Raw genomic sequence first — 24556 nt, forward strand, 5'->3', positions numbered from 1 at the left:
CTTGAAAAGTCATCTGACTCTACAAGTAACAGCCATCTACTTTCTCACATTAAAGATATCTGTCTCCATCTCTGGCTATCTACACATACTACCACTCTAAAGATAAAAATCCAAATTCAAGAATCTTGTTTCCAGAACACCATTAAGCATGGCAAACAGTGACAGTGGGTCACACATCCTTCCTAAATTGTCAAGAGTAAAGGAGGCGGCCTCCTAAACGCATCTGAAGATGGCAGACCATCTCATGGACAGTTGGGGGTTTTTTTGTTTGTGTTTTTTTTTTTTTTTTAAAAGCTCATGCCATACAGCTTGGAAAAATCATTCAATATGTTAACTAGTAAAATCTCAGGTCTTTCATGGGAAATTCACAGGAAGTTTTAGTATCCATTCTTCAGTTGCTATAAGGGCACATAAATTTGTGAATAACATTGCTGTAAAAAAAAATTTAAGTGTGGAACAGACTGACCAAACTGAACTGGTATGTTCAGTACGGCATTTCTTGCACGATCTGTTGTACATAACATGAACAGTGCATTGAGTATTTGTTTATCCATTTCTAACATTCATCATTACAGTATCTTGCTACACATTCACCTTCATTTTTCATGTTAATATTTTCTCTCCACCATACAGATTCAAAGATTGTCTCACTTATTTGTCAATGTTTAAAAGAACAAAAATATGCAGTCAAGGTTTGCAAGATGCAGAAACCAAGTACGACAGCCTCCACACTACAGTTGTTCTACTACACACAGTGAACTTGTGGTTGCTGGACAGATCATCTGTCAAAAGTTAACTCCCAGTTGTAATACTGAACATAACTATTTTGCCCAGTTACCATCTTCTGCATTGCTCCATCAGGCTTAGAAGAGCATTAACAACCAAAAGATTAACCTCCTTTTAAGTTGCAACTCTAAAATCTCAAAAGTACAAAAGTATCATTAATCCAGCAGTTTAATATCTACAGTTCTCCAAGACTGTAGTAGGAATCAGGCTGTTAAAACAAAGAACACTCAAACTGGTTTACTATTTCAGTTATTTACTGCTTCATGGAGAAGTCAACATAATCAAATAACTACATTTCTTAACATTTAAGAATTGACATTGAAGTGATTAAGTGGTAATGACGATGAATGCTACTAACTTCTGGATTTCTCAATAACTGATGTCTACTTAAAAGAAAAATCAGTACTAAACGAATGCTTTTAAGGTTAGACAGATTATAAAAGGTTTTAAGCTTTTTGGCTGTTAATAAAAATAAGTCAACTGCAAGAAAGATAAATCATACTCTGGACAAAAATTAGATGTGAAAAGGTCATTAAATTTGTCAGTAGACAAACTGAGCTTTGTAACATCTCTTTCAGGATGGAGGAAAAAGGATCACTTTACAATTTCGTAAGAAATCAAGTAATACTTATTAAATGTTTTGGAAAAATTACAGAACCAATTATAATCATCCTTCAAGGGCATGCTAAATGAGATGCACAAGATCACTCAAAAATTAATCTGCCTATCACTGTGTGAGTAATACGTTATTCTGCCTTGAATTCAAATAGCAATCTGGAGCTGACAACAACTATTGTATTAATACCTAAGGCAATGTAAAACAATTTCAATGCAAAACACACTAATGAAAGAATAGATGTAAACTACATCATCTGTGAAACTGTTTCAAACAAAGCACTGCAGTCCTAATTTATCATTTTCTTGTTATATTCCATGTTTATAGACATGGAAAGCTGTCAGTAGAAATCATCAAGGTCATGGATTTGTAGAGTCCCACTGAGGATCACTTGTTCACATTTCTTACAAAACCATTTTAAATATCAAGTGCTGTACTTCAGTATTATGCATTACATAACACCAGAAAAGTAGACTTTGTGTTATTAAAGCTTTAAAACAGAAAACCAACTACCAATTCAAGATTATGTTCAAAATTGAGCCATACCAAGAAATAAGTTTAAGCAGTGTTACTCATTTAAACGTTGTATGTACTTGAGAAGTAACATTTATGTTATACTCTGGTCAGTGATATTAATGTATCTATCGTGAACTTCCGTAGACTTCATGTACACTTTTGATAAAACCACTATTTTATTATTTCCCCTTAAAAAGTTAAGTATTTAGAATACACATCTTCCCTAGTTGTATCTTTCTCCCCACTTCCCAGTCTTCCAAAGTGTCAATTAATGTCAAGCAAAGACTATTCTCCAGTGTATTCAGCAAGGAAACGCAACATGAAGTGTGAGTTTTAGTATTATATTCTAGAAGACCATCCTAATAAGGATCAGCTCAAAGTTAGTCATAAGAAACATAACTGCTGCTTCCACAGCTAAAAAATACTTTTATATCCATTTGCAGAAGCATGCAAGTTTGCTTCTTGTATAACCAAGTTTTTAAAGTTATAAAATGATGGAAAAAGTAATTTGTATTGCTTAGATTAAGATGAAGTATTAAATGTTTGGGTTGTTTTTTTTCCCCCAGAACAGGCATATTCTCCCTTCCACTTACACAAGGAGCTTCTGAAAATTGCCACCTATCAAACTATTTAAAAGTTATTACTATCATCTGACATAGAATAGTCTTGCAATAGTTACTAAAACATGGAACTACCTACTCATCTGAAGATATTGTACACTGTTTTTCAACAAAGTGCCCACTGCACTTTTTTGAACATTTGTTATACTGAGGTGAATAAATAATAGTAAGAATCTCTAATAAATCATTTTCTCACAAAACAACAGCTGTGATGGAAAAAAAAGTTGTCCAACATGAGTTAAATGAAGTTATAACAGTAAAACCAATATTGTGGAATTAAATTAATCCAATAAAGAACAAATCTTGTTGTTGATCACTGTCCCCTAAAGCTTTTCATAGGCTAGAGCCAAGCTTAAACAGAGAGGACATCTCACATGAAGTACAACACAGTAACTGCAACCCATCGGTACCACTGCTAAATCCTGCAGGTCCACATAGTAGACAGACTGCAGAACCCCTGAGGTTGGAAGAGACCTCTGGAGGTCACCTGGTCCAACACATCTGCTCAAGCAGGGTCACCTAGAGCTGCTTGCCCAGGACTGTGTCCACATGGCTCTTGAATATCTCCAAGGAGGGATACTCCACAATCTGAGCAACCTGTGCCAGTGATCAGTCACCCTCACATTGGATGCTGTCTGCTCATCCAGCCCACATTTCATATGCTTCTCTGAGGATCTTATGGGAGACCCTCAATGTAGGCTAGGTTTGGTTTCCCAATGGGAATTTGGAAAACGCGTATCACTGATAAGCGATGTTAGCATGTTATAACAGTATAGTAGTGTGTCAAGAGCTGAAGGCTGAAGTGGGAAGCGTTACTCTGAAAACAGTTTAGCTCAAAAGGATTCTTCAGAACACAACTTGTGAAGCTTCAGGAGTTAAGTGCTATGCATATCTTTCCATAAACTTGCTTTCAGAATTTTGATTTACTTTTTAAAAAGTGGTACTGTAGCAATACGAATAAGATATAGAAACAGTACTCACTTATATAACTATTGTGATATCCAATTTCAAACAAATCATGCTGTTAAAACAACAGTATTCTGCTTTACCGCACATCTAATTGATTTTTATTTTTTGGTCCTAATCTGTAAGTTAGTTACATCCGTAAGTTTTTGAAAAATTTAGACAATTCAGTTCCGTATCCACCTCCTAATAAAACAAGTACCTTAGGAAGAAAAACCACTCATGTACTGGCTATAGTAAAAACACAGAAACAAAGCTAACAGAACAGGAGTTTATAGGGCAAATGTAAAAGGCAATTTAAGAATTTACTGTTACAGACTTTTTAATAAGGCGAGAGACTTGTCAAATAGAACTAAGATGTCTGCTCTAGCTTATCTTCAAGATGTTTAGCCTCATGCTAGACACCTTTCATCTCCCTTTGCAATCAAGTGTTAGAGAAGCTCTATTTTTCCTATAGAAGGCTAACACTACTGAAAAAGGTTCAGACTCAAGAACCACACAGCCCACAGCCAGACACTGTTACAGGTCCAGAGAAGCCACAGTTGCCACATTCTGTAGGACTGTCCCAAATGTCATCTCATGGGAAACTAAACGGAACAAGCCAACTGATTTTATTTGTGGAGTTAAGATCCTCTCTAAACACTCCTTTTACTCCTCCATCATCTTCCTTGCATCTCATTTCTATTCTCATTTGAATGACAGTGTTAAAAAAATACAAAAAACATTTAATTTGCCCTTTTATTCAATTATGAGCTGACTGCTGAAGATATTTCATAGCAAGCATAAAACTTGAATTCAAATCTAATTCTTACAATAACTCTTGCTTTTAACCAAGAGCATCTGCAAAAACATACACCATCTTCTGTATTAAGTCATCACTGAAAGTAGTTTTGAGGAAGCCCTGACCTTCCCTGGGAGAAGCAACTTTTACATTAACTCCTTAAGTTGGTAATGTTAGTACCCTCTCAGTGATTTACCTCCAGGGATGAGATGCTTTCAGGTTCAGTATGTATTACTAATCCCTCCCCAAATTCATAACTAGTATTTCACAGAAATTGAGGAACTCAGGAATTCTTCATACCAAATATGTTTTATTTCTTTAGCATCTTTGGCTTCAACAGTGTATTTCATGCTACCCCATTCAGAAGCTGGGGAGAAGCTCACAACCCAGCGAAATTCTGCATTTTTCCCCTCAAACTACAAGAACAGCTTTTCTCTGTATGTATCACTAAGTCAAATTTAGTGAACCGATTTTGATGTTTGAAGCCATAGAAAATGAAAACCAGAAAGCTAATATAATGACAACCACATCAAACTGTAGTGTTATTTACCTTTCTATCATACTCAGTAACACAAGTCCTCAGTTGTCAGCAACTCTGGTCCAGCACGATGCTTCAATTTGTGTTGTCCCTCATCTGCCCCCCCCCCCCCAACACCATACCAAATATTACAGTATTGTGTCATCTGATAAGAAGTCTGTTCTTTGTTGCGTGAATAGCTCACCATGTACTTCAGAGTAATACATTAAATCAACCTGGGCCTTAAGAGAGGCTCAGAACACTGGATCGATGCTGATAGTACTCCTTAAGAAATAAATTTTAACTAGATTAGTCATCAGGTTAAATTTGTTAGTTCCATAATTTAAACTGTAGCCATTTACAGCCTAAAGAACACAGCCCCCCTGCATCCTTCCTCCTGTAGAAGCAGGAGAATATGCTTTCATAGAAAAAGCCTAGGATCATACACATGCAGAAGCAAGCTTTTGCTCTCAGTACCTACTCAAATTCAAGGCTGCCTGCTGCCAGTGCCAAAGCTTCTTTTCCCCAACTTCTCACAGTATTGTATATTACCACAATGCAGAAGTGCAATTTTAGAACAGTCATAATCTAATTGTTCACACTGAAGGCTACACAAAGCAGCACTGTTAACATACGTTTGACTAATTGTAGAATAGATCAGTTGTACTCCAAGCAACTTAAATCGAATCACTTGATTCATCTGTTTCACAATACTGTTCCACAAATAACATTTTAAGATTAAATCAGTCAACTGCAGTCAATGCAGGCACAGCATTCCTATTTACTTTTAGTATTTTGTGTTAAAGTAGTAGGCATTCAATGTAAAACCATTCTTAATTAGGTATGAAAGTATTTGCTAACATATCACTTATTACAATACAACCTTCATTAGATGTTCATTTAGAATAGATTTTTTCTTTAGAGTAAAAAGGTGAATGCAAGTATACAGAAGACCAGATACACCTGTTCTTAGCTTCCTTTTAACAATACAATTGCAACACTGGCAATGGAACAGACTGAGGATATTCAGAAGTCAGGGGAACATCAAAAAAATTCAGTTATGTCTGTACTACAAATCCTCAATTCTTAACTAGTATAAACCAAAGATCTGAGATCACCTCTGTTCAGAGACAAGGGAACTCAGATACCACACACTGTGTCCCCATCTATTCTCTCTACCCTTTTTTCCAATCATCTGCTAAGCATTTGTGGAAAATTTTGAAGTAGGCATCTTTGTTCTTGTGTTCACCCTTATATAAAGGTATTCTCTTTTTGTGCTTAAAAAAAATCTACCACCAATTATCTAACAGTGGTTTGATGACTAAGCACAAAGGCCTCCCACCTTTAGAAACTGGGACAAACAATTTGATAGGCATGCAGAAGGTTGGCTGAAAAATACAGGAGCCTAACTACTTGTCAGATGTCTAAAGTCAGAGGCAAGTGTTTCAGACAATGCCTCACAGACTTTCTTGTGCACTAGTGCATTAATCTTATTTAGAGGTGATTTTTTCTTTTTATACAAGACTAACACAGCAAAAAAAAAAAAATCCACAACACAAAGAGGGAAGTTAAGAGAAAAACAGTTACTCCTTCCAGAATCATGCTTCTCCTCCTCCCAAGTGGAGGGAGTCGAGTAATCCAGACTGGTAGAAACTGAGAGGCTATACTCTGGGCCAACCTCTCCCTGAGGTTTAGGGAAGTGTGGCAGCCCAAGAACTTTTCACTACTGAAGTAACTTTTGCATTAAGTCGTACCACTGGGAAAAGCCCAGCCCACAATATAAACTGGAATGCAGGTACATGGCATCCACATGCTGTCAAGGTCATACTCGCAATTCACTCTTCAGACCATGAGAACAGCACTGTTCATGCTGTTAGAGGCAGAAATTGCTTACACATGGAAGCCTGACCACCACTGGCAGTGGGCAAAGTGTTATGAAAGCACTAGAGCTTATTAAAAAAAAAATCTATTCCTGCTCTAACTTTGAGAACACAGACCTTCTATAATAAGTGGTTTTCACTGTTCTTGACACATTTGTACCTCAGTTCACCCACATATCAAAGCCAGCTCACTGTTTCAGCATAAGACTCTATGATCACCTGCAAAGAATGACAAAAACACTCTGATATCAGAGGTGGACAAGAACCACCTCCTGTGTGAGCTCATCCCTAAAACTTCCATGAAATAGCTCCTCCATTTCTCCCACCCTGCTTAACACCTACTGTAAAACAGAAGGGGTATTTTCAGACAGATCAAATATAGCAGTTAAAACCAAAGTAAATAGTAATTCCATGCTCCAGGCATTTGCATGGACAGCTCGGTTGAAGTTTTCAAAGCAACAAATTAGCCTAAAATCTTAGCAATTAAGGCATTCTGAGAAGACTATTTTAGTTCTCATGCTTAATGTTTCACCTCATTTACCACCCAGTATTTGTAAAAATCTCGAATACAGTAAATATTTAAGTAAGACTAACGCAACTACATTGAGGACAGAGGTATTGTCTCCATCTGAGAAACCAGACAGACAACAGAGCACACAGAAGTTATTGAACATTAAATGGAAGTCACATATTTCCAGGTTCAGCTAGCTTTGAGGACAGAAGCATACTGTGATACTTAGCTGAATGGTGACTACAACCAATCTGTACTCAAAAATAAATAGGGAAATAACATCAGAAGTAGGGAATATTAGCAATAAATTAAAAAAACCCCACCTTTCAAATGCTACTTTTTTAAACATTTACATTTCAGTCAGCAATAAATTTGTGCAAAATAAAAGTCTTGCATTGTAGATGCTTACAGGTGTTTACTAACAGTTATAAAAGCCATACTTGGGTAACTGTTTGGAAAAAAACCAACACTGAAGATATTCTTCCAGCTAACTACTAGTTTGTTCTCAATGTTAGTCTCATGGAGGTTAAAAACACTGCATGTGCTCTGCAGTAATGTAATTGAACAAGAGATTAATCTTTCCTTCCATAATTAAGGGAAACAAATTTAAAAGCTGACATATTACAGGATAAGCAAAGATCTGAATCTTTTTTGACCAGTACATGATCTAGATGTCAGCAATATAGCCTGTATGATTTAGTGACCCATGTCAGTCAGAAAAAGCTTAGAGTAATAAAATTTACAATTCAAGTCAAGTTAAAGCACTTAGTCAATAGGGCTGAGAGCAATTCAGCTCACCTGAGATACCTACTAGCTGATCCACCAAATTGCTCTCCTACCTACTGCACAGAGCCTGATGACCACAGAGCTGTCAGTGTTCTGACACTTACATCTAAGAACCTGTATTGAATTGCCTCCCATACACCAGCTGAAGTCACTAGTCACTAGAGACAGAAAGTTAGCTATGTTTGTTACTCAATTTAGATTTAAGAGTTTAAAGGTAGTATTTAGCAGGTACTTTACCCCCTACCCAGTAACACTCTTCCCTCTTTCTTATATCCTTGTTCTACAATAATTTTATCCATTTATCCTTTGCCTAACAACAAGCTACCACAAAGCATCTCCTTGGCTAGCAATACTTCAAAATAACTTATTGCATGAGCTCTTGTTATGGAGCCACTTAGAATTGTTATGGAGCCACTTAGAATTCACTAGCAAAGCTACATGGGAACAACTTCACTATGTTAGAGCCAGGCTGCAATGGAAGAGAAAGTTATTTTAGCAAGGACATGAACTTAAAGATTAAAATCTATCAGGAAAACAATGACTTCTAAAAAGTTTTAAAGCTTTGTCGGCAGTTATCTTAAGCTTTAAAGCTGCTTCTTTGTTGCAAAATTTTACCTTGATGACAAGTTAATACATGTAGCATTACAAACAGGCTGATTATTCAGTGACTGAAGAAATAGAACAGATTGGAAAAGCAAGTGACCACATAACATCAAATGTTGGCCAAAGCTCGTAAGTTAAAATGGTTCCTTTCCTTTGCGCATAAAAGCAAGAGTCAAGCAGTTGAACTAACATAGCCTTAGCCATATGATTTACAATCAGTTACAGAATGAACACTTCAAATCCTCCTAAGCTACAGAAAGAACTGCAGTAGTTTAGTTGCATGCCTAGTACTAACAAGAATATTCCCAAGGCTTTAGAAAACAAGCCTCTAAGTAGTTTCAAACTCTATTTGCTTTCACCTTTTTAGCTATGCTTGATTTAAGGCACACATTCACAGAAGATGCTGCAGATTCTTCATACTTAAAACTGAATCCTGACATGCACAGATATTTACCCTTACTCAAATTCTAGAAATACAGACCCGTGAAGCAATGCTTTGTTAAAGACATTGCTTTTTCATTTAATGAATGAAGAACAGCCTTTTACAAAAAGAGACAGTTATGGTCGAGAACATTTTGCATACTTCTTTACAAATCAAGTTATTCTGCCAGACTTCATTGTAAAGCTCCGTAGAGATAAAAACATCAGCATAGAAAAGTTGGAGTAAAGGTTATATTCATTATTATAGACTTGGTCTGGTCAGTCTAGGTAATGCCATAGTTCAATTAAAAAGCAATATTTAGTTCTCCACTGCTGGATAGAGAAAGAGACAGAGGCTTAGAAAACAGGAGGAGCCAGTGAATGTGTTACAAGCCATAAGGAATAATGCGACCTCCCCTTGCAGAAACTCATTGAAATTAAGTCTGATCTGTGCTCGAGTACTGAAACATTGGTTCTTAAACTTGCAGTAAAAAAGTTATTCCTCTCATTCCAAGAACTTAGAAGTAGTGTTTCAAACCATGAAAATCCAGAGCTAGAAGACACTGTTGAAGCTATTTAACATGATGACAGTTTTCCACACAGGTATAGCCCACGATAACTACAAGTATCATTAATGTAAAGAGCTGAAACATTTGCATAACAACTTACTGTGTAAGTGATAGCTGCCAACATTCCAATCACAGTCAAGGAACTAATGGAAAATGAAAGAGCAGTCAAGCCATCTGCAAAAAAAGAAAAGCCTGTTGAAGACTCCTTCAGTAGAGGTATAAGAACATTTCTTCCTGAATTGGTTTCCTGAAGATATTTAAGTTCATTAGAATGAAGAAAAAAAAATTGAGACATAGTTACCAGCCGTAACAACTCAGATGAAAAATCCACCTAGCACAGCTTTTTGTCAGCAGTAGATCCTCCTCCAATATTGCAAGAAGCAGGACAGCCACCTCACCTTTTGTAGAAGTTCACAGATGTTGCATTCAGTCAAACGGTTGAATAGCCACTAATGAACTTGCTCCCATAGCTGTCTAATGCCTCTTCAAGACTTGTTTCTGGCCTCCACAGGGCACTGTAGTAATTTTCACAATTTACACATGCATACTGAATGGTTCATCTTTGTTGTTTGTTATCACTTGATTTCTCATAATAAAGCACTATCCAGAGAATCAGGCAAGCATGAATCCTTCAAACAACCAAACAAGCCAGACTGTGGGCCTCAACTTCACTCAGACCACATACATCTAGATATACAAACTGGAAAAAGGTCAGGGGACTACAGATTTACTGCAGCCTTACTATCACTCTAAAAATGAAAAGTGATAGTAGAAAAGCATTACCAAACTCATCCCTAAATGCAAACTCCCTGAATCTTCCTGCATAATTTCTCACAACACCCCTGTCCCTAACCTCATTGTACAGAATACAAACATGGCAAGCTTTTTCAGTTAAATAGTAGCATGGAAACTTATAGTAGCTATTACAGAAATTAATTTTAAGCAATCAGTTTCATGTTTGCACCCAGTCATAATAGCTAAGCTACTATTTAGTGTTCTCCCCCATGTACTCCCCTCTAGTTAATTCAAGAATTTAGAGCACAATAACTTTTATTCCTACTTGCGCAGAATTACTAGCCAGTTCCCATTCATTAGCTGGTTTCCCTTCTTTTTTCCTGAACATAGTGTCAAGCATTCAAACTGAGAAATCCTGTTATAGTTATCCTCTACGAGAAGCTGCATCTTTCTTCTGACCAACGCTACAGGCCTCCTTCCAGAAATGCCAAAAACTAATAGAGTAGCACAACCAAACCCAGCTTCACAGCTCAAATCTTTCCTTTGCTATGTTTGCTAGATAATACCAAAACAACTTTCCCAAAGCTAACTGCAATATGTTCTTAAGTTTCAAATACTACAGCTATGTTTAAAACTGAAAAAACCCAGCACTATTCCCCCTTTAGTACTTGTGAAAGTTTTACCCGTGTTCTGCAGTTTAGGGGGAAAAAACCCACACATAAGTGACCCAATTTCTAACATATCATACAATGTACTTGAACACCATATTTGATGATCCTCCTGTACATGTATTAGAAACCAGTATTTAATACCCATTTTAAAAGTTTGAACTATATTCTATGGAACATTAAGAAACTAACTGGCTGAAAAATTGATAATTGTGTACCAGAAGTATATTATCAGGCTCTGCCTCAGTGGATGAGTTAGCATTCCTTTTATAATCCCACTACAAACTGAATGGACATAGAACAAACATCCAAAATTAAGATCTTTGTATTTCTTGGGCTAACTGCAGAAATACAAAGGAAAAGCATAAGTTAATATAGAAACAGAACAACAGGTACAAGTGAAGACAACAGGCAAGAATTTTGTCCTCATTTCTCCAGCATCTGGAACACAAAAGAACCTTTTGCAACAATACTGACTGGGGACTTGCTGGCTGTGGAGTAGCTCTACAAAAACCCTGTGGGGTCTTGGCAGACCACAAGCTGAAAGTAAGCCAGCAGTGTGCCCCAGCAGCACCAAAGTCCAACAGTATCCTGGGCTGTAACAATAGTTGGGCATGCTCCTGTTAAGGGAAGGTACCATATAGGGAATACTGCAACCAGTTTTGAGGCTCCCACTACAGGCAGGATTGATAAATCTGAGCAAGTTAACGGGAGAGCTAAGTTGGTCAGAGTTTGGAGCACATGCTGTGCAGAGACATTGAAGGAGCCAGGCTTGTTCAGCCTGGAACAGAGACAGCTTTGGAGAGACCTAATATAGCCTGCCTGCTTATCAAAGAGGTGGAGCCCAGCCTCTTCAGTGGTGCATAGTAGTTGAGTGTGAGACAGACTTGTCCTCCCTATCTCCTATGCTTGCAAGCACAGCTTACAGCATGTACTATGATGAAAGACTGCAAGGATGTTAACAGCAACAAGAAGGGCTTCTTCAAGTATTTAAGTGGCAAGAGGAAAATGAGGCAAAATGTGGGCCTGCTGCTGAGTGGGGCAGAGACCCTGGTGACACAGGACATGGAAAAGTCTGAGGTACCGAATGCCTTCTTTGCCTCAGTCTTTATTAGCAAGATCAGACTTCAGGAAACCCAGGCCTGAGAGACCAGGGGGAAACACTGGAAGGAAGATGTACCCTTGGTGGAAGAGGATCAGGTTAGAGAATACGTAAGCAAGCTGGACATACAAAGTTGATGGGCCTTGAAGGGATACACCAAGTGCTAACAGAGCTGGCAAGTGTCATTGCAGGGAATTTTTAGTCAGTACAAAGTTCCTAGAATAATGCAGAATACAGCTTGACCAAGGCTCGTAGCATTATTTTCTAAAACATTCAGACAGAAGCCAATACTCTGATACATAGCAAGAATGAGGCACAAATATTAGAGTACTTATGCATTTGGATTTATGTTTGTTAGATAACTTTTAGTTACCTTTTTATGGATACATTTGGAAAGTGACAAGTCTGTCTTAGCCTCACCTATAAAACACTTTCTTCACACCTTTGCTCTGAAAACACATCCTGGCTAGATACATGAACTGCATAAGCTAAAGGTGAAATACAACTTCATGGAGTTTGGCCTTCACAATAGTTCTTTATAGCCCTAACATAAACAAGTATAACAAATGCAAACAAAATAATTTTAGAAAAGGTCAATACTAGGAGAACAGAGGGGAAAAAATCATAACACCCATAGGATTTTCCTGTCTAAATAGACAAAGCCCCTTATGAAATAGTCTCATTCTTACAGCAAACAGCAGTATCACATTTAATTGGGTAAGCACTCAAAAACTGTCATACAAGATACACACTCACCATACTGAAGTTCACTGATTTTAGGGTATCCAAGTAACATTTAAAGCTGTTCTAAGTGAAGACTCCATGGAAGAAAGTACTTTCCCCTCCCCACCATTAATATCATAAGTCATAAGATTGGAATCCTTGCTGTCAAATGGGGACTGTACTGAAAGCAGTCACTTCCAGTGTCTCTTCTCTGTACTTGAAAGACTGTTCTGATTTTTTTTTTGTCTGAACAGAAGGAGAACAATCTTATTGCAAAGATTTAGTGTAGGTGAGCAGTTAGAGTCAAGTTAGAAAGCTGTCACCAGGAAAGTTAGTTTTCTTGTTCAGTCATGATGACTATGCCAAAATTAGTTAGTAGCAAGTTATGCAAAGCTCAGAACAAATCTCAAACTTACGACTACTTCCAAATTCTTCAAACAGAAGCTTCACTTTCTCCCACTCTGTGGAATTCTTCTTGTTGGGAATATCCAAAGGAACAAAAGCACTGTAACAAAGCAAAAAAGTCATCTCATTTACCCTAATTAGTCAAATATCAAAAGAATTCTCCTTCCAAGTTAAGAAAACAGAAATCCATTTATTCCTGAAGAAAAATTATGACATTAGGTTTAAAAAATTCTGAAGGTTATGTTTCATTTTATTCACATTCCCCTCAAATGCTGTATTTAGATCAGCAGAGTACATGTGCGAGTGCATGCAGAGTCAGGTCTGAGGTCAATAAACAAGTGATTTTCTATTTACCAGTCCTAACAGAGGTAAGGACCCTACAGTCAAGCATTATTAAAAGATACATTAATCCGATTTACTATCCTGGTTTGACTCATGAGCAGAGGAGCAAAAAGACTTTGAGCATCAATTGAGACAAATTCTCTTATTCTAGCTTCCAGAAGTGTGGATTTATAAAACAATTAGTGATTCTCACACCAATCATGAATTAAAGTTTAAAGGGACATGTTTATCTTCCATTATTACAACTAAAGTAACAACACATCTGCTGCATTCCATTCCTTGTTCTGTAGCTGGCCCAGAGAACTGAACTGCAGAGAAGTTCATTAAATATTTTTGACCTTCCAATAAGCAGAGACTAGCAAAGAGTGCTCAGAAGAATGTCAGGTAGAACAGTCCCCTAGCCGAAAGCTTCCTGTGTCAGTTTCCTCATCTAAAGTCCAACAATAAGAGTAACTCTTGAGCATCTCCAGGGACAAAACAGCTAATTTTCTAACAGCTGGAAAACCAGTACCTCCGTACCAATCTGAAACCATAGCTTCCAGACATAAAACAGAATGCCTACAAGTCACAAGGAAGTCAGATTTGGAGGGAAACTTCTAGGTAAAGAATGCAAGAACCCAAACCAAAGTCCATCAAGAATGCTCACAAGGATCTTTTGGACTTTTGTGAGAAAGAGTACATGATTAGATCCCTGCCTCAAGTCCTAATAAACAAATGAATAACAAATATGCATCTTCCAGGAGTATGCCTCAAACTTCAAGTACAGAACATAAGCATGTGTTTCAAAGGTTAGTGCTAAACCGTGTGCACTTATAATCATCACATCAAAACCAAAAACGAACTGGTACTCTGCAAACAAAGTTAAAATTTTAAAAACAAGTATTTTCTTAAAAGTTAAGATTTTAGTTTTTTAGCTTCTTGATTGTGCAAGAGGTAGATTAAGGCTAGCATTTACTTAAGTTGATGCATGCTTGCTGACTTTATATTTTTGTTCTTGTATCTGCCTCTAGTAGTAATTCTTACTGTAAAATAGCATCCAGACAAAAATAAAGACACAGGTATTAGAACAAAGTTAGGCAAAATTTCTACTTACAAGATACAGCAACACAAATAACTGCAGGTTTATTTGCTAAAAAGGGTTAAAATAGGAGACTCTGGGAAACTAACTGAGCTCAAGTCCCTTTATTTTAGCACCAGTATGAATTGGCTGTCTGTGGACCACATGCAGGGAAAAAATGAGATGGAAGAACATCTTAGGATATTTAGAACTTGCTTGCCTTTTTTCCACCCTCCAAGAGCAATAAGGTTATTTTTTTTCCTGAGACTACCTACAAGCAGCATGTCAAAGGTCACTAATCAGAGCAGAAACCACAGTACCCCATTATACACAATCTTCAATTAGTACTCAGCTAAATCTTGACTGAAGGAGATGGACATCTGATTCTGCTCCTGCTTAAGCTCCATGCACCGAGGGCCTCAGAAAGGAATGCAGGAGCTACAAATTCACATACTTTAGTCTCAAGCAAAGCAGGAATCCTATTTCCCCTCCTGAACAGGGTCCCTCAACTAGTAGCAAACTAGCCAGAAGGCTAACTAGCCCACTTGAACAGACTTTTGGCCTCTAGCTTAACAGGCCACAAGAAGAATAAGACAGAGTTAGCATGCCTAGCCATCTACAGACCAGCAGTTCACCTCTTCACAGGAGGGGCATTCCGTGGGCCGAGTGGGGGACTTGGAGTACACATAACCCAGCAACCAGGCACCGTTCTGTGACCATCTGCACAGGTCAAGGGCACTCATCCTACCTGACCCTCAAGGCAGAATGGCGGGCACTCATTTGAGAAGAAAGACTGCAGCTCCGGCTGGGGGTCTGCACCATCTACCCCAGCAGTGGCCAGTGCCTCCACCCAGACAGAGCTGCTGAAGGGAGAGGCTGCAGCGCAGACCTCAGGCTGCAGGACGTGCCTAGACCCTTCTCCTGGGGCAGGGACAGGCAGCAGACCTGCCTGCAAAAGGTGTGCCCAGGTCGAGGGCCTCCTGCAGCAGGTGGCTGAGCTGCAGGAGGTGGTGAGAAGACTGCGTAACATCAGGGAGAAGGAGTTAGACAGCTGGTTCCACACACAGCCTGCAGCAGGCCCACAGCCCACGGCCAAACAGCCAAAAACTCCCCCACTGGCACACACACAAGGGAGGGGGGCCAATAATGCAGAAGGATGGACGGTTGCAACGGCAAGGACCAACAGGAGGAAGAGACTTGCCCCGAAGCCTGAGGTGCCCTTGCAGAACCGTTTCACCGCTCTGCAGGCTGCAGAGGAATGACGCATCACATCAGGAAAGACACTAGAGCTGAGTAATGCAGCCCGATCTGCCCCCCGTATAACAACCAGCGCAACGAAGAAAAGGCGACGGGTGATGGTAGTAGGCGACTCTCTTCTGAGAGGTACGGAGGCACCCATTTGCCGACCGGACGCAGTCTCTAGAGAGGTGTGCTGCTTACCAGGGGCTTGTATCAGGGATGCCACTGAGAGGCTACCAAGCCTCCTACAGTCCACTGACTATTATCCACTGCTGTTGTTTCACGTGGTCACCAGTGACACAGCCAGGAGCAGTCTGAGGACTATCTAGAAGGACTACAGAGCCCTGGGAGCGGCAGTAAGGGACTCGGGAGCGCAGGTAGTTTTTTCCATCAATCCTCCCAGTCAAAGGGAAGGGGTCTGAAAGAGCCAGTCAAATCTGGCTAGTCAACAGATGGTTACGGGACTGGTGCCACAGCCAGGGGTTCGGCTACTTAAACCATGGGACTCACTTTGAGAAACCTGGTCTACTGGGGGCTGATGGGGTCCATCTGTCAGATGAAGGGGAAGAGCATCTTTGGTCATAGGCTTGCCAAGCTGGTGAAGAGGGCTTTAAGCTGAAGTTGCCAGGGGAGGGGAACCTCAATCCATCCCACTCCTACCAGCTTGATGCCAGGGCCAGCAATAGATGCCCAGAGCCTGGAGAAGGATCACAGGTTGCTGACCTTCAGGAGAACACCTGAAGAGCAGCACAAAGGAACTCCAGCCAGTAAGACAGCTTCATCGGGGGCACAACTTAACTGCCTCTATGCAAATGCATGTAACATGGGGAAGAGGAGTTAGAGACATGCACATACCTGCAGGGCTACAACCTTATTGGCATCACAGGTGGGATGGCTCCTATGACTGGCGTGTTGGGATGGAGGGATACAGGCTCTTTAGGAAGGACAGGCAGGGGAGACGAGGAGGGGGTGTCACCCTCTGTGTCAATGACCAGCTGGAGTGCATGGAGCTCTGCCTGGGGATGGATGAGGAGCCGACTGAGAGCTTGTGGGTCAGGATTAAAGGGCAGGCAGGGACAGGTGACATTACGGTGGGGGTCTGCTACAGGCCACCCAACCAGGAAGACCAAGAGGATGAGGCCCTCTACAGACAGATAAGAGCAGCCTCACCCTCACAAGCCCTGGTCCTCATGGGGGACTTCAGCCACCCCAACACCTGTTGGAGGGACAACATGGCAGGGCATAAGCAATCCGAGAGGTTCCTGGAAGGCATTGATGATAACTTCCTTCTCCAAGTGATAGAGGAGGCAACAAGGAGAGGTGCTGTGCTGGACCTTGTTCTCACCAACAAGGAGGGGCTGGTGGGGAATGTGAAGCTCAAGGGCAGCCTGGGCTGCAGTGACCACCAAATGGTGGAGTTCAAGATCCTTAGGGCACCGAGGAGGGCACGCAGCAAGCTCACTACCCTGGACTTCAGGGAGCTGCTTGGTAGAGTGCCATGGGACAAAGCCCTGGAGGGAAGAGGGGCCCAAGAAAGCTGGGGAATATTCAAGGATCACCTCCTCCAAGCTCAGGAGCGATGCATCCCAACAAAGAGGACGTCAGGCAAAAACACCAGGAGGCCTGCAGGGATGAACAAGGAGCTCCTGGGCAAACTCAAACACAAGAAGGAAGCCTACAGAGGGTGGAAGCAAGGACAGGTAGCCTGGGAGGAATACAGAGAAATTGTCCGAGCAGCCAGGGACCAGGTTAGGAAAGCTAAAGCCCTGATAGAATTAAATCTGGCCAGGGACATCAAGGGCAACAAGAAAAGATTCCATAGGTACGTTGGGGATAAAAGGAAGATGAGGGAAAATGTGGGCCCTCTCCAGAACGAAACAGGAGACCTGGTTACCCAGGATATGGAGAAGGCGGAGGTACTCAATGACTTTTTTGCCTCCGTCTTCACTGGCAAGTGCTCAAGCCTCACCGCCCAAGCCACAGAAGGCAAAGGCAGGGACTGGGAGAACGAAGAGCCGCCCACTGTAGAAGATCAGGTTTGAGACCATCTAAGGCACCTGAAGGTGCACAAGTCCATGGTACCTGATGAGATGTATCCGCAGGTCCTGAGAGAACATCTTGCTCTCGTAAGCTGTGTGCATGAGTATTCTAGTCCATTAAGCCTAGCCTCCTAAAATTAAATCCAGTACATAAAATTCCAGTCTGTTTTAATGTTGGTCTGATCCTGACCACCAGTGAGAAAATCTTCTGCTATGGCCAGGTATAGGCAGTACTGCAAGGTTGGTCTTTACTACCACATGCAGTTGAGCCCCTCATATAGAAGCTTGAGCTCCAACACTTCTCTTTCCTATCACACTGGGACTTTTGAGGGTGCTCTTTGCCCTTGCTGTATAGACAGTTGACTAGCTCTAAGACAGATAACTTCTCCATAATAAGCACATACATAAACACTGAGACACCCACTATTTTTTTAATATATATATAAACTACAGTAGAACCACTGAGACACCCACTATTTTTTTAATATATATATAAACTACAGTAGAACCAAAGGTCATTTTTCTTCAGCAGTCTCATTTGCTTCCTAAACTGAGCTGTTCAGTCTTGTAGTTTCCCTTAAAGGGGACAGACAAGAATTATATTCTTCTGCAGCAGCATCTTAAGTAGCAAGGGTGCTTCTCCATTCTGAGGGCATTAGGATGATGCTACTATTTAATCATTACCATCTTAAAAGAAAGCAAGCAACCTCATACATATAGTAGCAGAAAAATTGTTCCCATTAGAACACAGAAATACTAAAATCCCTATCAGTATCTAAAGGAGTCCTGCCTCCCTGCAGCATATACTCCTGCTGTTTAGATCAGTAGGTTTCAAGTCTGTGCCTATGGAGAAGCACTGTTCAGTAACCAACTTAGTCCCAGGCCAAGTAATACAGCTGTCTGGTTTGCAAGTCAACCTTGCTGTCATATGGCACAATATCAGAGGGGATTGTGGAAGCCATTGTAATTTACAAGTTGTGAAGGCTTTAAAGAACAAGCCTAAGAGCACAGAAAACAATTAGGAAGTCAAGAATCAACTTCCATCTACTGGAAGAGAGGAACGAACATGCTTACAGCTACTGAGGATTCAGCTGACACCTAGCAGAGATACTGCAACATTTTCTAAACCGAATATGTTATACAGTACATATGTATATGCCTATGATGTGAGCCAACAGCCAGAGAAACAGCCTTTGTCAGAAGCTTCAGTAATATTTCTAGACCATGATTAAGCTAACTCAAACTCCTTTAGTCTCTCATAATAGTATATATGTTACTTTTAATTGAAAGGACAATAGACTTCTTAATGTACCTTAAGTGTTTATCAAACCTAAAACAATATTCCAATAAGGTGGTACACCATTAGAAGCATTAATTTCACTCTAGTTTCTACTTCACACTCCAGTACTTTAATATGGATCATTTTAGCATACATTTTGTAAATTTTTACTAACTTTATTGCTGCAGTCAAAATGCTAAAGAGCTTATGACACAGCATACATTAGAAACTTTCAATATTGGTGTGCATGTCATGCTTAATGGTCATCTTAAATTGAATTTGTAATACTGCTTGGAGTTTCAGAATAACAGCACTTGCTGCAAACAACGTACCCATTTCAGTAATGTCTGCCTTTCAAACAAATGCCAGCAAAACCTTTATCATACAAGACACAACTATGTCAAGTATAATCCCACACTATACTTATGTCCTTCACAGAACGCTTCCATTTAGGCAAGTACTAAACATGTAACACCTACTAATATTCCTAAAAGCTGTTTTAGGATGTCCATGAAGTCATTTGATAGGGGCAGAAAACAGGAAGAGCATAAATATGTTACTCCCTGTTGTTCACTGAGATATCAATACAGTTGTAAATGTCATAGCCATCATGTCCTTGATGGACGTTCACGCTGAATAAACAGGCAGAACTTGGAAGCACAAGTACCTCCACAATTAAGAAAACCGTTTTAGCTTCCAGTTAAACTCTTACTTTTCAGGTGCCTAATTCTCAGGGATTTAAGCCCTATTAGAGATTAAGCTAAATATTCATTATATGGATTGAGTGCACCATAATCTACCTTTTTAATCTTGCACAGAACAAAGTTCTGTTTGGAGTTGTATTTAGCATACCCCCTGTTAACATTCAATACAAATACTTACCCAATTAAGAGAAGAACTGCACAAACTGTGATGAATCCCAGAGTGTATCTGAGTGCAGTTTTAACCTGCTGTGTATTAAAGAGAAAGTTAATATATAACATAAAATAAATCCAAAGGAATTTGCGTAACAAGTTATGGCAAAGCATACTTAGCATAACAGGTGTTCTACAAAAGGATCTCCACAGAAAACTGAGTAGTTTTAGATACAAGTCAGAAGTATACATTCTTGAAGAGTCTCATAGCTTGAGAACTATGAACAATGACATTGAATTATGCTTCCATCATAAACTATGCACTTGAGCAGCTGTGGCCAGAAGCCAAGGTACATCTGTTCAGTGCAAATACACTCAAAGAAAATTCTTATTACCAACACTTTATATTAAGGCTATGATTAGAAGTCTTTTCTCATGTTAAGGTGTCCTGGTTTCGGCTGGGATAGAGTTAGTTTTCTTCCTAGTAGCTGCTACAGTGCTGTGTTTTGATTTAGGATGAGAATAATGTTGATCACACACCGATGTTTTAGTTGTTGCTAAGTAGTGCTTACACTAGTCAAGGACTTTTCAGCATGCCCTGCCAGCGAGAAGCTGGGAGGGGGCACAGCCAGGACAGCTGACCCCAACTGGCAAAAGGCATATTCCATACCATATGACATCATGCTCAGTATATAAACCAGGGGAAAGCTGGCCAGGGGGACCACTGCTCAGGGACTGGCTGGGCATTGGTCGGCAGGCAGTAAGCAGTTGCATCGTGCATCACTTGCTTTGTATATTCTTATTATTACTACTACTATTTTATTTGATTTCAATTATTAATCTGTTCTTATCTCAACCTACGAGTCTTCTCACTTTTACTCTTCCAATCCTCTCCCCCATCCCACCAGGGCTGGGGGAGTGAGCAAGCAGCTGTGTGGTGCTCAGTTGCCAGCTGAGGTTGAACCACAATGTAAGGTTACAACTGAATAGAGGGGAAAATGATCATGATCAATGATTAAAAGTTTCTTTAAGAAAAGTATTTTCATTTGAGAAGTTAGCACCTTACTGGCATGCATTTATTGTATTCCCTGGAATGTCATGCATGTCAAAAATCTTCAGTTCATTACAAAAATAACCAAGTGCTAGCTTCAGGTAAATTACTACTGCCTATTTCAAGAAAAAAATGCAAACACTACAAGAAGGAAGGTACTCAAATTTAGTGTTTCTCAGAATCAGTATAATCTTCCTGTCTTCTACTTTAAAACCTGTTCATACATGTTTTTTATTCTAAGAACGAACCTAATGTAAGAAGTTTTAGCTTCCTGTATATGACATCAGGCTCAAAGGAATTTGTAGGAAGCTCCAAGAATTCATGGCAATACAGATGTTACTTATCTCACTAAAGTTTCATTTCATGTGAGACCACAGTGCTTAGAGTAGACGATATCAGACTAAGTGTTATTAAGAGCTGCCTCAGTATTTTAAAGGAACTGTAGTAATAGACTTAGAAATGCTATTAACGTGGTCTAACTTGAATACTACAATCATTCTTGCTTTCATTTTTGCCTGTATCCATTTGTCTTTTCACTGCTTGGTGAATTTGCTAGAGTGAACTTACTGAGCACGTGTTGCCATCATCTTCTTCCTTCTCCTCATAATAGAAATAGACAAAGGGAATCCACAGAAAGACGCAGAACAGTATGATGGAGTACAAAGCTAGGAGAAAGAATCTAATTAAGTGAAGAGACAAAGTTATATTGGCACTTCATTTACTGCATAGTAATTCAAAGGAAAGAATCAAACATTAGTTTCCTCTCATTCTAGCTCTTACTAATTTCAAGCATTGAAAAGTTAATAAAATTTACTAGCCACATTACTGTTTTGTAAACTCCAAAGGACTTATAGAATTAACCCTTCCAGACTAAGGATTTCAGATCCACCTTCAGTTCAGCAATGATAAAAAGACTAAAAGTAATCATCTGCATGCAGGTGATATACAGGACTAGCACACTGGGGAAGAGGTAGCATAGAGAATAGTGAATAAAAGCAAGCTATGCCACCTAATAACAGAAGTTGTTCATATAAAAGGTATATAAAAAAATATAACAAATTCAAAGCGATTTTTATGACTGGAATCCATTTCAGGGGATGTTCTACTATTAATGTAAGTACATTATAGATGGAAGGCATGGTTCTGTTATTGATGACCTCAATTCACAAAACAGAACAAGCTGCAGCAATATAGTATCATCACTTAACATCCCTTTTTTAAAGGGGGGACTAATCGGAGATTGCAACAGACATTTATCTGAGTAGCCACTAAATAGAAATAGTCATACTGTCATACTACTTTGATGCACAGGTGATCTTAAGAGACTTTAAATCAGCTAGTTTAACATAAGTGAAGGGTTAAACACACGTAAGTCTTCAAATACTAACTGGCAAGTTTGAAGACATTAAGAAAGCTAGTCAAAATCAATTGGACTGATTAGCCAGTGATATGAAGGGAGAAGACCAATTTCAGATCAAGAATTTCAAGTTTAAATCTTCAGTTCTCTGTATCACAAGTAGTTACGGGCTTTTTAGGACATCATTATTTAGCAAAATCCTTCAATACATCAAAATATCTTATACTATGAACATTTCAGAAGTCTATTAGGAAACTAAAAACTGTCAAGCAGTATGTTACATTATTTGCACCCCATAAGAAAGGTATCCCAGAAGAGTTAACCAAGCCCTCAAAGTGTTTAAACTACCACACAACCAAGACTGCTCGTGCAAGCACAAAATCACCCCTTTGAGTTGGTAAGTAAAGATACCCAGGACCACACAAATCTTATGATCTTTGGCTATTTTTAATCTTTGCCTCATTTTGCATAACTAGTTAGTGCCTTCCCACCACTAACCAATATAATCATCCCTAACTTAAGTTTGTGGCCTCTTATCTTGGCTAGTGCACTCCTTACAGTATCCATGTGCTTCAAAGAAATCTACCTCAGCATTTTTACTGAAGGTGGTGTAGAAGCAAAATAAAGTATGAACACCTAGAACCTAAATATGAATGCGAAATTATTTTTAAAACAGAATCTACTCTTTGGAAAAATATTTCAAGGTGTTAGAGGTATTACTGTTTAGAGTGCTGAGTTAATATGGCAGTGTAACAAATGGAACAAGTTCTTGGTTAGTTCATATACTTACATTTGCTAAGAGCATAAAATTCAGGGCTCTAAGACACCTTAAAACTTCAAACTCTGAAATGTAGCATTCTTAGACCGTCTAGAGCAGTACTCAAACCACTTCAATATTGTGAATGCTTTCAGAAATCAAGCCTCTCCAATCCAAAATCTGCTTTTAGACTAGTCCTAAATCCACACTGCACTGTGCCAGTAAATTAGGCAAGTTACATGCATCATTAATCAAAGATCAGAATAATCAGCCCATAGAGGTCACTGCAAGCACAGAAACCATGCTCACTTCCAAGTTTTACCATGTTAACTACAGCACACCTTATTCATGACGTACACCCATAGCTCATTAGGTAATGGGACTGATCCATGTTTCTTCCAAGGGGATAAAGGAGGAGATACTCAAATTCAAGAGAAGATCTATGAACTGTGTTAAATAAGGCTACCATTTACCACTACATGAATCACACATTGCTACTACCTAAATGCTGTGCTGCAGTAACTTAATTCAATTTTAAGAGAACAGCTCAGGCTTCTGACACCAAACTTGGTTTTGTTTTTTTCATTTAAGCCACTGGTGTTCAGCTACTGAATAAATAGCTAACGTATATCTTGAATTTGTTCTACATAGTATGTCTTATCATCATATTATGAATGACTATAAATACTTCCCTTGCTGAAAACTGTTCCCTGACACTTTCCTGTAATTCTTGGTACTAATGCCCAGTTTTCTAAGTTTTTCTGATCTGTGACAGTATATTAGTAGAGGACTACTCTCAATGGTTACTGACAATCAGCTACACTTATCAACTGAACTTTGTTGAATTATCTTATTTAATTGGATTGAAATTGTTTAATTGATGTATAGTTTGTGGAGCCTTCAGCAGGTTTTCAAAAAGCTGTTCATAGCACAAGCATCTGAACAGCACACAGTAAGTCAAGTAAGCAAAGTTTTCAACTCCGTTCAAGAAACTACCGAAAATATTATTTTCACATACTGCTACTAACATCACTGTATTCAGCTTTTAAAGGTCTGTCACAAGTGTTTGGCAACTGACTTGTCAAAAAGTTTTGGAAATATATCTTATTATCTTTAAGTCATCTATTCCAAGCTTCCAGGCTAAGTGGTGCCTCTCGACTCAAATGGTGAATTAGCAAGCTTAAACCATTACAGTAAAGCTTAAGTGAGAGGAAATTCTATAAAACAAAACCTTTACCATGACCATGTGAATACCTAGAGGAGTTTGTGTGCCAAATAAGTGGCTGAATTTAAGTATTTTTACATATCAGATCTGACTTCCACAGTAAAGGCAGCCAAAAATGGTTATACTAGTTCCCCAAACCCACCATTTCAGTAATA

At 39.3% G+C, this 24556-nt stretch overlaps 1 protein-coding gene across 2 annotated transcripts in view; it reads right to left on the reverse strand.

Moving 5' to 3' along the window:
• LMBRD1 (LMBR1 domain containing 1) overlaps window positions 1-24556 on the reverse strand; it is a 91317-nt gene that overhangs the window by 49107 nt on the left and 17654 nt on the right. For both annotated transcript variants that reach the window (XM_076332998.1, XM_076332997.1), the window contains 4 exons: window positions 21630-21727; window positions 20040-20107; window positions 13213-13301; window positions 9669-9742 (listed from right to left, as the gene is read on the reverse strand). In XM_076332998.1, the coding sequence (XP_076189113.1) occupies window positions 9669-9742; window positions 13213-13301; window positions 20040-20107; window positions 21630-21727 (329 nt within the window). The remainder of the gene's footprint in view (window positions 1-9668; window positions 9743-13212; window positions 13302-20039; window positions 20108-21629; window positions 21728-24556) is intronic.

The sequence above is a fragment of the Aptenodytes patagonicus genome, chromosome 3, assembly GCF_965638725.1.
Source record: "Aptenodytes patagonicus chromosome 3, bAptPat1.pri.cur, whole genome shotgun sequence".
NCBI lineage: Eukaryota > Metazoa > Chordata > Aves > Sphenisciformes > Spheniscidae > Aptenodytes > Aptenodytes patagonicus.